General features: G+C 41.5%; 1 protein-coding gene across 2 annotated transcripts in view; it reads left to right on the forward strand.

Moving 5' to 3' along the window:
• The window catches only part of rin3 (Ras and Rab interactor 3), a 115,149-nt gene that overhangs the window by 73,462 nt on the left and 26,914 nt on the right, over positions 1 to 14,773 (forward strand). For both annotated transcript variants that reach the window (XM_059960164.1, XM_059960174.1), the window contains exons 5-7: positions 7,013 to 7,104; positions 8,882 to 10,303; positions 12,896 to 13,204. In XM_059960164.1, the coding sequence (XP_059816147.1) occupies positions 7,013 to 7,104; positions 8,882 to 10,303; positions 12,896 to 13,204 (1,823 nt within the window). The remainder of the gene's footprint in view (positions 1 to 7,012; positions 7,105 to 8,881; positions 10,304 to 12,895; positions 13,205 to 14,773) is intronic.

Here is a 14,773-nt window from a genome sequence, read left to right on the forward strand (position 1 = left end):
AGCCTATGCCTCATCCGCCAGAAAAAGGGGATCTCCCGGTGGCCACCCATTTCAATTCTACTTCCCATGCACATTCCGACATGTCAGTCCATGGCCTCCTCTACTGCCGTGATGAGGCCACACTCAGGTTGGAGGAGCAACACCTCATATTCCGTCAGGGTAGCAAACACCTGGTGGCAAGAAAATTGATTCCTCAAACTTCCGTTAACCCCCCCCCCCCCCTAGTTTGCACAATTCCCCATTCCTGTTTCCCTCTCTTACCTTATCAACTTACCCTCTGGTGCTCCTCCCCCTTCCCTTTCTTTCATGGCTTTCTGTCCTCTCCTATCAGAATCCCTCCTCTCCAACCCTTTATAGAACATACAACATAGAACATAGACTAGTACAGCACAGTACAGGCCCTTCAGCCCACACTGTTGTGCCAACCCTTAAATTCTGCCTCCCATATAACCCTCCACCTTAAATTCCTCCATATACCTGTCTAGTAGTCTCATATATTTCACTAGTGTATCTGCCTCCACCACTGGCTCAAGCAGTGCATTCCACGCACAAACCACACTCTGAGTGAAAAACCTTCTACTAATATCCCCCTTGAACTTTCCACCCCTTACCTTAAAGCCATGTCCTCTTGTATTGAGTAGTGGTGCCCTAGGGAAGAGGCACTGGCTGTCCACTCTGTCTATTCCTCTTAATATCTTGTATACCTCTATCGTGTCTCCTCTCATCCTCCTTCTCTCCAGAGAGTAAAACCCTAGCTCCCTTTTCTCTTTCACCAATCAACTCCCCCCCCCATCCCCTTCTCCCGGTTTCACCTATCACCTACCACCTTGTACTTTTTCCTCCCCTACACCCACCTTCTTACTCTAACGTCTCCTCTTTTTTTCCCAATCCTGATGAAGGGTCTCGGCCTGAAACATCGACAATACTCTTTTCCATAGATGCTGGCTGGCCTGCTGAGTTCCTGCAGCATCTTGCGTGTGCTGCTTTGGAATTCCCCACCAGGAGGACTGTGAATACTCAATCACCACCTTCATTCAAAACTAAGATCATCAGACTTTGGAACGTTTATGGAATCAAGGGATAAGGGGCCATTGTAGAAAGTGGTGCCAGGATGAGCTTGGTGAATGGTAGCCCAGATTCAGAAGGCCACTTGGCCCACCTCTATTCCAGTTTATACACCAGAGTTAACCACCAGTTCTGAATTAGCAAACCCAATTCACCAATATATAATTATGTGGAGACATGACTGGGTCAGGGATTTAGCTGACTGTGGTACTCTTTTGGTCCACTCTTATTTTCTTCAGATGTTATGGCTAAGCTATACATGGCACTCCAGTTGTATATAGTAGTTACTGGCTATTGAGGCAATGATAGCTATTGTTGTACCTATCCTGGGCACGTCAATGTGTTTAATATGCAATCTATGCCGTCAAGTTCAAAAGACTAAGATGAACAAATATTGGTTTATGTGCAACTGATCATTCGTTTGATCTTACGATATATAACTAGTGGATAGCCAACATAGTTTCATTGGTCAAGTGTTTTTTTTTTCTGTTCTGCAACATTCAGTAATTCTGTGAAATGAAATGAAACCTGCAGCAGGGAATGATTATTTACTGGCTTTGGGCAGTTGTTACTTTGTGAGCATATTTGGGACAATGTTAAAGATTGCCTTCATGGAACCAAAGAGCAGAAGAGAAACTATCTTGGCATTTTATAGCTGGTTTCAAGACTGCTGAAGAAACACACTAATGACAATAGTACTATCTGCCCAGTCTAGAGGAATGCAACCAACTAGCATATTCAGAGAAAAACTAGGAGAAGTTATAATGTATAATAACTAACAATATGACAACTGATTACTAACTGAAGGAAGCAGAGATAATCCAGAGGAGATTTCACAGCATTTTTCCGGAGATGGAGCCTTTCATTTAAGAAGAGAAGTTGGAAAGGCTAGGTTTGTTTTCTTGGCAAGACAAGGTTGAAAAGGGGACCTAATAGAGATCATAGAGTCATACAGCATTTAGCCCAGTATGTCCATGCCAACCAGTGGATGTCCATCTGAATCAGCCTTCCCTTGAAGCACTTGGCCCATAGCCTTCAAAGATTGGACAACTTAGATGCTCATCTAGAGATCTCTTAAACGCTGTTAGTAACTCTGCTTCCACCATTCCCTCAGGCAGTGCATTTCAAGTACTCACCATTCTCTGGGCAAAAAATGGTCTCCCTCAGATCCCCTCTAAATCTCTTACCTTTTCCCCTAGTCCATGTCTTCTAGTTTTATTCACCTCTGATTAGTGGAATAACTTCCTGCTATGTACCCTACCCTTAATTGTAGATTTTTATACTTTAATCATCTGGTATCTTAACCTCCTCCACTCCAGGGAAAGTATAACCAGCTTCTCCAGTCTCTCCTCATACGGAACCATTCCATCCCGGGCAACATCCTGGTGAATCTTCTCTGCACCATCTCCAGTGCTATCACCTCTTTACCAAAGTATGGTAATTAAAACCACAAGAAGTATTCCGGCTAAGGTCTATCCAAAGCTTTATAAACAAAAGTACCCTTCCTCCCACTGATGCTACTTGCCACTCTGAGTTCCTCCAGCTGTTTGCCTTTTGCTCCACATTCCAGCATGTTCTTTCTTGTGTCTCCAATGTTTTATACAGTTGACGCATAATCTCCTGTATTTTCTGACCAATCAAAGCCAAAATTCTATTTGCCTTCTTAACCACATTATCTACCAGTAATGACGCCTTAAGGATCTTTGAACTTGCAAGCCAAGTTCCTCAATATGCCCTAAGACCTTACCATTCATGACTTAACATTCTTAACTTTAATGGTATTTCCAGAATGTGTTAACTCAGATTAGTCAGGATTAAACTTCATCTGCTATGTGCTTGTATTCAAAAATATGAGGGGCATAGAATTGGTAGTGGCGGGGAAACCTTTTCCCATTGCAGAGGTATCAAAAGCTGGAGCCATAGGTTTAGTTAGGTAAAGAGTAAGAAGTTTAGAAGGAATGTGCAGAAGAACCCTTTTCACCAATCTGGAGAAAACTGTTGAGGGGCTGTGTTGGCAGGTACACCTCACACATTTGGGAAATACCAAGACAAGCACATGAACAACTAAAGCATTGAACACTACAGACCAAAGGCTGCTACAGATGAGTATTGACAGGATCTTGATGGTTGGTATGGGCATGTTAGGTTAAAGAGGCTGCTCCTATGGCTGTACAACTCCATAACTGTTAAGTAACCTCTGGTAGGTCATGTAAAGAATAATTCTTACAATTTATGTTTGATTTCAATTCAAAGTATTTTGTATTGTTTGCTGAGTCACACATTAAACCACTACGCCTGTACACAAATGCAACAGGACAGCATATTACAACACTGATCAGTGTTCAGCCTCCAAAGAAATTACAGAAGTTTGATCTCCTTATTTATTCTTGTTGGTGGATGGAGGTTTCTGTTTGAGAGTCAACACAAACAAGTAATTGTTTCACTAATACATAACCTGGCAAATGTTTGGTTCTGGACACCAGGATTTGATGAGGGACAATGAGGAACAATTTTAAGTGGCTCTGTCAGAGAAAGTGTAACAGTAGTTGTCTGAAAGCAGAATTAGGACACTTACAGCCCCAATGAGTAGGGACCAGGTAATAACAGCCGGGCCCAAACCTATGGCAAGCAGAATGGCATTTTTAACATGAGAATCAGTGTCCTACATTCCATATAATGCCTCTTAAAGAGTACAATGTCCATGTCCTGCTGATTTTACAGTAACATTCAGCACCTTAAGCAACAATCATTAAAAGGATGACCGAGGGCTGCTCCAAGTACTGCCTAAAGAAACTTATAGCTTTGCGATTCACAGCTCAGTGGGCATTTCTCTCAAAGCTGCTGCTAACTCGTCTACTTGAGTTGCATCCTCTTCTATCCCTTCTGCGTCCAACCCCTTTAAAGTATTCAAGAGTCAGTCAACAACGATAGGAGCTGGATCACCTCGCACCCTCGCCAAACGGGCACATCCCAAGGAGCCCTGGTACTGAAAGCATCCAGTTACCAGATGGACCCCAGTTCAGTGTGTTTTCTTCACTGGAATATTATAGTGCAGAAGCAGCCCGTTCAGCTCATCAAATGTAGAACGGCACTTTCACCCATATCATTCAAGTAATTGTCTATCCTTCTTTTGTTGAATCCCTTTGCTCCTTGTCTTTCACCTTTCTCACCCTGGGTTTCTTCAGGATCAGTGTTTAGCTCTTTGGAAATATGTATCGTGCTGTAATTATACTGTACGCATTTTTGCACCGATTACACTTTACTATCAGCCTGCAGGTGACTTACGAACAGCCAATATGTGACTTGGTCTTAATATTAGTAAGTTTAGCTCGCTCACCTCACATGAACAAGTTTTGTAATAAAATTCCTGTTCATACTGAAGCCCAAAGTATATGCAGTTCTGAAGGTTTGCGTGACTCATCAACAATGATGCCAAACCACAGGCATATGCTGAGGAACAAAAATATCAACATGATTGGTGTCACTGCTGTAATTCTTACCATCACTTGGAAGTCATGAGAAATAGCTTGCATCATGATACTTCCAGCAGAAAAGTGTGGAATTTTTATTAGGCTGTGATCATGACAAAATGTGGCAATATCTTACAGGAGACTTAAGCACAATATGTGGATGGGGTTTCAGTGCACTACTAAAGGAGTACAGCACTAACAAAGATGTTGCTCTTGAGATGAGACATTGCATTAATGTTCTTTAGAATTTTCAAGTCAAGTCAAGTCACTTTTATTGTCATTTTGAGCATAACTGCTGGTACAGTACATAGTAAAAATGAGACAGTGTTTTTCAGGACCATGGTGTTACATGACACAGTACAAAAACTAGACTGAACTACGTAAAAAGCAACACAGAGAAAGCTACACTAGACTACAGACCTACACCGGACTGTGTAAGGTGCACAAAAACAGTGCAGGCATTACAATAAATAATAAACAGGACAATAGGGCAAGGTGTCAGTCCAGGCTCTGGGTTTTGAGGAGTCTGATAGCTTGAGGGAAGAAACTGTTATATAGTCTGGTCGTGAGAGCCCGAATGCTTTGGAGCATTTTCCCAGACGGCAGGAGGGAGAAGAGATTGTATGAGGGGTGCGTGGGGTCCTTCATAATGCTGTTTCCTTTGCGGATGCAACGTGTAGTGTAAATGTCTGTGATGGCGGGAAGAGATATCCTGATGATCTTCTCAGCTGACCTCACTACCCGCTGCAGGGTCTTGCGATCCGAGATGGTGCAATTTCCGAACCAGGCAGTGATGCAGTTGCTCAGGATGCTCTCAGTACAACCCCTGTAGAATGTGATGAGGATGGAGGGGGTGGGGGAGAGTGGAAGTTGGACTTTCCTCAGCCTTTAAGAGTTTTCCTGGTGAGGCTGTCAATATTTATCACTGAGGTATTTTCAGTTAAAAAGTAATGATCTGATCATTTATTGAATTGTTAATTCTGCATGTACATTGGTTGTGATGTTTTCCAATGTTACAACAATGACTTTGGTTTACAAACAATTAGTTGTATTAGATCATCCTTCATGCTTCATGCTTCAAAATCAGATTGCAGAATGGTAAGAATGGTAGCACAGCAGTAAGCCAGACACTGTTAAAGCTTGGGATGTCAGAGTTCAGTGTTCAGTTCTGGCGTCGGCTGTAAGGAGTTTGTGCATTCTCCCCATGACCACGTTGGGTCTCCTCCGGGTCCTCCGGTCTCTTTCCACAGTCCAGAGACATGCCCGCTAGTAGGTTAATTGGTCGCTGTAAATTGTCCAGTGATTAGGTTAGGCTTAAAGAGGAGGGTTGCTGGGTTGCTCAGCTCATTGGGGCAGAAGGGCCTGTTCTGTGCTGTAACTCTAAATAAACAAATTTTTTGAAGATGAAAACTATCTAAATCAAGGAATGAAACTCCTAATGCCGGAAGGTCCTGGGAACCAGAAATGGAAAGTCATTTGTTCTCAGGGAAGCTAAAGCATTCTGTTGAGTCCTTCAGCTCCAACTGATTAACCCACCCCCTTAATCTTGCAGGTCTCCCTAAAATTTGAGTTCAAAGATTCCTTAAATTAGAATAAATTTATCTGACTTTGTGCACAAACTGTTTCCTATGGTTGCACTGCTCCGGTAAAAGGAAATAACTTGTCATGGTCTCTTCTCTATAAAGACAAGTGTTGTCAACAGAAAAGTTATTTTAACTTATAATGCTGCACATCTCATATATAGAAACATAGAAAACCTACAGCCCTTCAGCCCACAAAGCTGTGCCAAACATGTCCTTACCTTAGAAATTACCTAGGGAGCAAAATTGTTCTCAGTTAAGGATTTTCCATTCCCTTCTAGGTTCTGGATATTGCTGGCAATGTCAGCATTTATTATTAATAACCACCAGTCCCTCACTGTCTTCCCCCAAATGCCCTTCAGAAAAAGCTGATGCACCACTGATTCCTAAATAGAGGTTGCTCCTTGTGGTGAAGATATACCAATGGAGCAGAGAAGTATTGAAACAGTGTGATTTTATACCAATTATTATCTTGGCAATCCATTTGAAATTCAACAAGCTATCTGTCCAGAACTAACTATCGTATATATCCTGCCTCAAGCTGTTTCAATTCTTCCAGCAACCAAGTAGCTTTATGAGCTCCATTACTGATACCAATATTTTTGGGTTGTTAACTAAATATCAGTTTCCAAGCTAGCCAGGCTAATAGTATGAACGTTTTGCCATTGTTCTATAGTAAATAATAAAATTTTGCACAATCTTGATGCCATGTCCTTTCTTTAGATAATGAGATGCATTAGAGCACAGAAAACAGATCATTACAGCACAGTACAGGTCTTTCAGCCCACAATTTTGTGCCAACTCTAAGAACAATCTATCCCTTCCCTCCCACATGCCGTCCACTTTTCTATCATGCCTGTCTAAGAGTTTCCTAAATTTTGTTCTTTATGTTTACAGGGACATTCTGCCATCACCCCTGATTTTGCCACAAGTAATAGCAGAAGCAACGAATCCTGAAGAGCTGGAAGTTGTTTCACATCTGGGTATAGGTATGTAGCAAAGGGAAGTCTGATGTACTGTTAGCATTTTGAATAAGTCAACAAGTCAGTGAAAGCCAATATGGAGGGGCAAAACTGATTATTGAAATCAAATGGTATGTTATCAGATATCAGAGTAAGGAAACACAATGCAATTATTTGGGACCCTGTGAGCCTGCACCCAAAGAATTGTGGACAGGTCTCTCCTTGCCCAAGAAAGGATGTATTTGTCACTGAATGTAGCAAAAACTCACTGGACGGGTTCCAGGGAATTAAATTTGCCAAATGAACAGAGGCTGAGTTGACGAGAGCTATCTTCCCTGGAGTTTCCAAAGATGCAATAGTCTACAAAATTCTGAGAGGGTTCAACAGGCTGGATGCAAAAGGAGAATTCAAGGGTCACAGTCAGAATTAAATTTGGCTCTTTGGGACCAAGGGGAAGGGAAATTACTGAACTCGGAACATAGTCATTTTCTGCACTGGAAGGCTGTGAGGCTTGGTCATTCAAAACAGAAATGGATGGATTTCTGGATATATGGGATCAATAAGTATTGGGACTTTATGGCAAAGCAGGCTCAAAGACCCAGGCAACTTGCCCTTGCTCCTATTTTTTTATGTTCTTACACTTAATCCTCTGACATCATTTTCTCAACCAAAATGTTTCATTTGAAAAAAAATACTAAAAGCAGAGAACAATAAAAAAATCATACTCTAGTTCATTTCTAATTCTTTATATTTGCAATTAATTATGGGCCTTCTTTGACAGAACTCTTTCATTCTGTTGTTTTCATCCAAACAAGGGCTTTACTGCTTGTTTGCTGCATTTACTGCAAATGAACCAGCTAAAGCCCAGGAAAATATTGCCGATAGTGTACCTCTTATTGGAATTTCTGAGGGTCTGTCACCAAAGTTCCGGTCGGCATGTGTTAAAGCCATGCAAACTTCCCCCAACGTAATTAAAAGCAGAAAATCATAAACACAAAAACTAGTGCGGGTGCTGGAAATCCAAAGCAATGCACACAAAATGCTGGAGGAACTCAGCAGGTCAGGCAGCATCTATGGAAATGAATAAAGAGTCGACATTTCTCAGTCTGACATGTCAACTGTTTATTCATTTTCAAAGATGCTGCCTGGCTTGCTGTGTTCCTGAAGTTTTTTTGTGTGTGTGTGTGTGTGTGTGTGTGTGTGTGTGTGTGTGTGTGTGTGTGTGTGTGTGTGTGTGTGTGTGTGTGTGTGTGTGTGTGTGTGTGTGTGTGTGTGTTTGTGTGTGTGTGTGTGTGTGTGTGTGTTTGTGTGTGTTTGTGTGTGTGTGTGTGTTGTTTTAAAAGCAGAAGTAAGTTTTGTTTGACAAAAATGAGGATGCTGTGGGTTTTTTTGTATAGCTGGTATGAGTGCAAGAAGTTGAATTCTTACTTAATGCTACAGACTCACCACTTTGGTGGGCAAATTGAATTCATAGGCTCATTTCATGATGCACTCAATTTTTTCCCCATGGATGGTATGGAAAAATGAAAAATGAACAAAATGTTCATGCTGACACTCTGCACAAATCTCCAAATGTCATTCCCATGCAATGAGATTAAACAGAGTTTTGAAATCTGAGTGTAATTAATACCAATGAAATATTTAGGTTTTAATGGATGTTAACGGTGAATAATATAAAATAAATTCTTAAGCTATACTCATCTGAAGGTTAACATCTTTTATCAATACTTATCAGGCTACAAAGAACAACTTATGACCATCTCTTTTCATGAATTATCTCAATTCTCATTGTTCTCTGATTTAGATTTCTGGAATTCTTACATGAACAGAGGGAATCGAGAAGGAAGTTCGAAAGTTTCAAAAGACTTAAACATTATTAATAGGCAAACTCAGAACTTGGTGACTCCTCCACATCTGTCCACTGACAAGAGTGCTTGCTCATGTGCGATTGAATTGTCAGCAGGAAGTGACAGGCTGTGGTTTGTTAATCCTGTATTTATAAAAGAATACTGCAGCACTGCCCATTCTCCTGGGCCGCCGCTAGAGCCAACTCCGAACCCTGCAAGTAACAGAGATCTAAAAGTAAGGAGACCTCCACCTCTGCCTCCCCGGCCAAAGCTCTCTGAGGTGATTGCTGTGATGTCCGACAATGACAGAAGGAGAAACCAGCTACTGAAAGGTGAAGCGACCAAGAAAAACACAGAAGTTTGTACCAGACAGGAGCAAGAAAGTTTAGTCGAGCCAATAAAGGAACTTGAGAGAAAAGAAATTGAAATCAGCACCGTGAATATTGCAGTGCAAAACACTGACCACTTGCCTCCAGTCCCACCAAGGCGCCGGCCAGTAGAAAGTCAGCCTACAGACACTACATGTGACAAGAGCGAGGAGATGGCACAAAGCAATGGTAATACACAGAATGATGAGCCATCCGACCAAACTTACGTCAAGTCTACACAGAACGAACAGAATTTGTTAAGTGAGAAAACCACAAATGTTGATAAAGGCCTTGCTAGCAACACCCCAGCCGGACCTGACGCAGAGCAGGAGAGCCAATCTTGTCAGCAGACCCCCATTGCACCCCCAAGGAGGAAGAAAATGGCCAGGAGAGAAGCCGAGCAAGAAGGCACGGCCACGGATCAGGAAAGCAAAACACCAACAGCTTCAGAGTTAAACACGACAAAGGGTCTGTCAGAAGATGCTTCTGATTCCTCAGCACAAAGTTTAACCAGTGCTGACAGTCAGTCGGGTCAGCCACGTAACTTCACCGAGTTGAAAATAGCCGATGAATCCCTGTACTCTCCTGAATGTAATGTAGTCAGCCCCACTGATGAAATAGACTCTTCTTCGAACAGCAGCACAGAGGAAGAACTAGATTCGGTGAATACTCCTTCTAAACTCAAGAAGCAACGCCAGTCCATGATGCTGAACAAGGCGCGAAATAGACTGTCCATAATGACATTAACCAATGTTCTGAATGCCTTCCGTTCCACGGACAGAAAGATTATGAAGAAAATAATGGAACTTGCTCAAGAGAAGGCCTCTTACTTTGGCCAGTTGATTCAGGATTATAGAGCCTACACTTTGGAAATGATGGGAAATCAGACATCCAGCACAGAAATGCTGCAGGAGATTCGACAGATGATGACACAGCTCAAAAGCTATTTATTGCAAAGTACAGAGCTGACCTTAATGACAGACTCGTCTATTCAATCTGAAGATAAACTGGGTAATGATGAATCTTTACTATTTATACATGTCAAGTAGAAATTTGTTATGTCCCTGTATGAATTCAAGGGGAATTTAGAATACTATGAAGCTAAGTTGGGCAGCACGGTAACATAATGGTTAGCATAACACTATTACAGCACCAGTGACCTGTGTTCACTTCCTATAAGGAGTTTGTACTTTCTCCCTGTCACCGCCTGGGATTCCTCTTGACGTTCCACTTTCCTCCCACAGTCCAAAGATGTAGGGGTTTGTAGTTTATTTGGTCACATGGGTGTAATTGGGCTGGAAGGGCCTGTTGCCATGTTGTATCTCTGAAAATTAATAAAGTAAAATAAAGTTTAGAATAAAGTAATTGGATGGCTGCTTGCAAAAACAATGATCTAGAGATGTGATTTTGACATCCACTTGCTGATAAATTTGAATCCGACAATTAAATAAGTCTGGAAATACATGTCAGTGCCGTTAATAGCAACCATAAAGTTAGACAAAGTCAAGGTCAAAGTAAGTTGCATGAGCACAACTATATATAGGCACAAGTACAATGAAAAACCTGTGTGTAGCAGGTGCCGAAGTGAATAGTGTAAAACCTATCTGGCTCAGAGAAGGAAAACTGTACCCCTGTCCAGGCTGGCCTAAATGTCACTGCAGACCCACCAAGATGGTTGAGTCCTAAATGGATTTTGAAACACCCTGGTAAACCACTGGCTCTTAGATCTTGCCAGCAATGCCCACATCCTGCAAACACATAACAATTTTAAAAAGAACACCGACAAATACTGAGTTTTAAAAAGATTACATCTGTAAAATATGACTGTTTTCTACATGGCATTTCATTTTGAGTTATACTAGATGAAATTCTTGTATGGTTACAAGTTTCTGCCTTCTACAGAACTAATGTACAGTAGGTTGAAATATAACAAATGAGTAAGTGATCTTTTGGAAATACTTCATCAAATTAAGAAGAGATTTGTTGTCATTTCTCAATTGACGTTTGAATAAGAAGCCTTCTATAGACTGAATTCTGTGTATTAAATCTCTAAGTGAAGCAAGAAGACTTAGCTCAGTAAAGCTACCCAACAACTTAGCCCTGGGTCCTTTATTCTTGACATATATATCATGGGGCTCTCTGGGTTCACTTGGTGGGCTGAAACTGAAACAATTGGTTTATTAACGAAGTTGTGATATTTTTCACATAATTTAACAAAGAAGGTGGAGTATATTGGAGGTCTGAGAATGTGTGACTAGCAAACACTTCAAGTCAACCCCAAGCCATGGTTTGCCTTTATTTGGACAGTAATCTGTATAGACTGCACACTATCTGCGCGTTTCCGGTGGCACCCAAACTTGCCAGAAGCCAGCAGCTCACTTTTGCTTGGTGTTTTGCAATCTATCATAACCAGCACCTATCCACAAGCACATGATTAGCTGGTAGCAATAGGAAGAGAAATGGCAACCACTGGAAACTTCTTTTAGGGAATTACAAGAAGTAGCCCAGGAAATGATGCTGGCTCTGAGTGACATTTGAAGATGCTTATCTCTTGTATCAAGCGAACTCATTTGCAGCCAGAATCAGATGCAAGCATATGGCAGCTTCAGCAAGTCAGGTTTTACAGGGCTACATTATTTCAGTGGGTTCACTATCCTCTTGGTTAAAGAAAGCTAAAATCCAAAGTATTTTAGACGATCTCTGGTCTCACTATTCGATACTATTGAAATAGTTGTTTTATACAAACACAATTTAGCCTTCCATAATCTTATACATCTCAATCTTCACATTTCTATTTCTAAATATAGCTCTTTGAGTCAATCTGAATGAATAAAACGAGACTTCTGAACTTCCTCCTTATTCTCCCCAAAACCTTGGTACCATTTAACAAATGAGGACTGTATTCTAACCAAGTATAACCATACTTGAGACAAAATAAGATGCACAATTTTGATTGAACTATCCTGCAAGCACACAAATATAAACTATTTCGTGAAAGATAATCTGCAAACAGAATTTATGTCTAGCCTTCAAACACTGACTTGAAAAGCAAAATAAATACGGACTAGAGTTCCCATTGCAAGGCTAGTCATAGAAAACAGTAGCGTAGCAGTTAGCACAATGCGTTATAGTACAGGCGATCCAGGTTCAATTCCCATCACTGTCTGCAAGGAGTTTGTAAATTCTCCCCATGACCGCATGGGTTTCCTCTGGGTGCTCTGGTTTCCTCCCACAGTCTAAAGGCATACAGGTTCATAGATTGATCGGTCATTGTAAGTTGTCCCGTGATTAGGCTCGGGTTAAATTGGAGGATTACCTGGCAGCGTGGCTCAAAAGGCTGGAAGGGCCTATTCTGCACTGTATCTCATAAATAAATACAATTATGCCTAAAAATCACATAGTTCATTCCCATTTCAAACACAAAATAAATACTGGAAAGCTGTCAATATATGGCTACAGAACTCTTCTGTACCAAAGGGTGGGGTGTGGAATCTGTCGTAGAAATGACCACATTGGAGAAGCATGTTAATGTTTTGACAATATTAAACCTTTCATCAATACCCAATACACGCTTGTTAATGGATGAAAACTTGTCCGTTTCAGAGGCCATCGTGGAAGCAGCTTTATGCAAGTGTGTTCTGAAACCCTTAAAGGACAACATCAACAATCAGTTAAAGGAAATTCATTCCAAAAACGGCAATCTGAAACTTTTGAAAGAAAACCAACAGATTGTGCAAAATACAACCACCACCGAGTTGGGTGTGACGACTAGTGTACCAGAAGTAAGTGTCCTGGAAAAGATCCACCAGAAGCTCAGCCACATGCACCAGACCTACTCACCTGACAAAAAGGTCACCTACCTGCTCAAGTCCTGCAAGATGATTTATGATTCAATGTCAGTTGGAAATCATGGTAATTACGTTTAATATCCTTCACTTCTATAAAATTCGTTTTACACTTTTTTAACTAGGTTGCTTAAGTGGGTGGATAGAAATTCCAGAGGTTAATTTTAATATTACAGCCTGATGTGTGAGGGAGGGACAGAAGTCATTGGATTTTATGCCACTGACAACCAAAGCGGCGCAGCCAGTAAATTTGCTGCCATACAGTTCCAATGACTTGGGTTCAATCCTGATCTCCATTGATTCATGGAGTTATAGTCATAGAGGAGTACAGTCTATGCCTACTCCCATCCTTCCTGTGCACAGTTTGCATGGTCTCCCTGTGAAAGGATGGGTTTCCTCCAGGTGCTCTGGTTTCCTTCCGCATCCCAAAGATGAGCAGTGTGGTAGGCCAGCTACGTTCCCTCTAAGCTGTGCGCGTGCGAGCGCGCACACATTTCTTCATCCAGCGCACATAGGAAATTAATGTGCGCACAAAAGGTTAGTTACCTAAAATAATGTAGTAATTAAAAATTATACTTATTGAAAATAATCTTTTAGCTAAATGTTTCTGTTAACTAATTAGTCAGTTTTCAAATACCACAAAGAATGGCACTGATTTACGTCACCTCACCTTTCCTGTTCCGGTTTGTACAGCTGCATCACGGCGGCAGCCATCTTTGGCGGACAGTGTTCCTATCGTAAAGTTTACAAAGATCTGTTTCAAATCCTGTAGGTAGCTTACTAAGTTTTTATTGGAAAAAAAAATTGATTCTCTATTTCGAATTCAAAAGAAGCGAAGGGTGTGAAGCATGGCAGCTAGCACAGTGAACTGTTTAAGGGGAGCATGAGCTGGAAGCTCTTCACCGTGAGGCTGGTAAGAGTGTAGGACGACTTGCCTGTGGAAGAGGTGGATTCAGATTCCAGTTCATCCCTTAAGAGAAATTTAGATAGGGACCTGTATGGGAGGGGAGAGGAGGGCTATGGTCCAGGTACAGGTCAATGGAACGAGACAGATTAATAGTTTGGCGGACTAGATGGGCCAAAGGTTCTGTTTCTGTGATATAGTGCTCAATGACTCTCCAAGTAGGTTAAGCAGAGTTTTGACTCAGCTACTTCATCAAACTTGGGAAAAGTTAGAATTTGTTACACTCGTGGAGCCTGCAAAGTGCCCAGATGTAAGATGAGCTCACAAACACAAGAAAATCTGCAGATGCTGAAATTACGAAGCAACATGCTGGAAGAACTCAGCAGGTCAGGCAGCATCTATGGAAATGAGTAGACAGTCGAAGGCCTTGAGCTGCTGCTCTTTGAACTTACGTTGTAATAACAAAATAGGAGACAATAAACAGATAGGTAGAATGCAATGAGATAGAAAGGCCACATGAGGCCCAGGGTCTGAATACAGGTCATTGCAAAGCAGTCATCAACCCTGTATGCGGTTCCTCCAGTGTAGAAAAGACCACATTGTAAACACCAAGGAAATGCAGGTGAATTGCTGCACCACTTATGCACAGATGCTGTGCTGGTGACCTGTTGAGTGTTTCCAGCATTTTCTGTTTTAACTTCGGACTTCCAGCATCTGCAGGTTTGTTTTTGA

Source organism: Hypanus sabinus, chromosome 2, assembly GCF_030144855.1.
Source record: "Hypanus sabinus isolate sHypSab1 chromosome 2, sHypSab1.hap1, whole genome shotgun sequence".
Taxonomy (NCBI): Eukaryota; Metazoa; Chordata; class Chondrichthyes; order Myliobatiformes; family Dasyatidae; genus Hypanus; species Hypanus sabinus.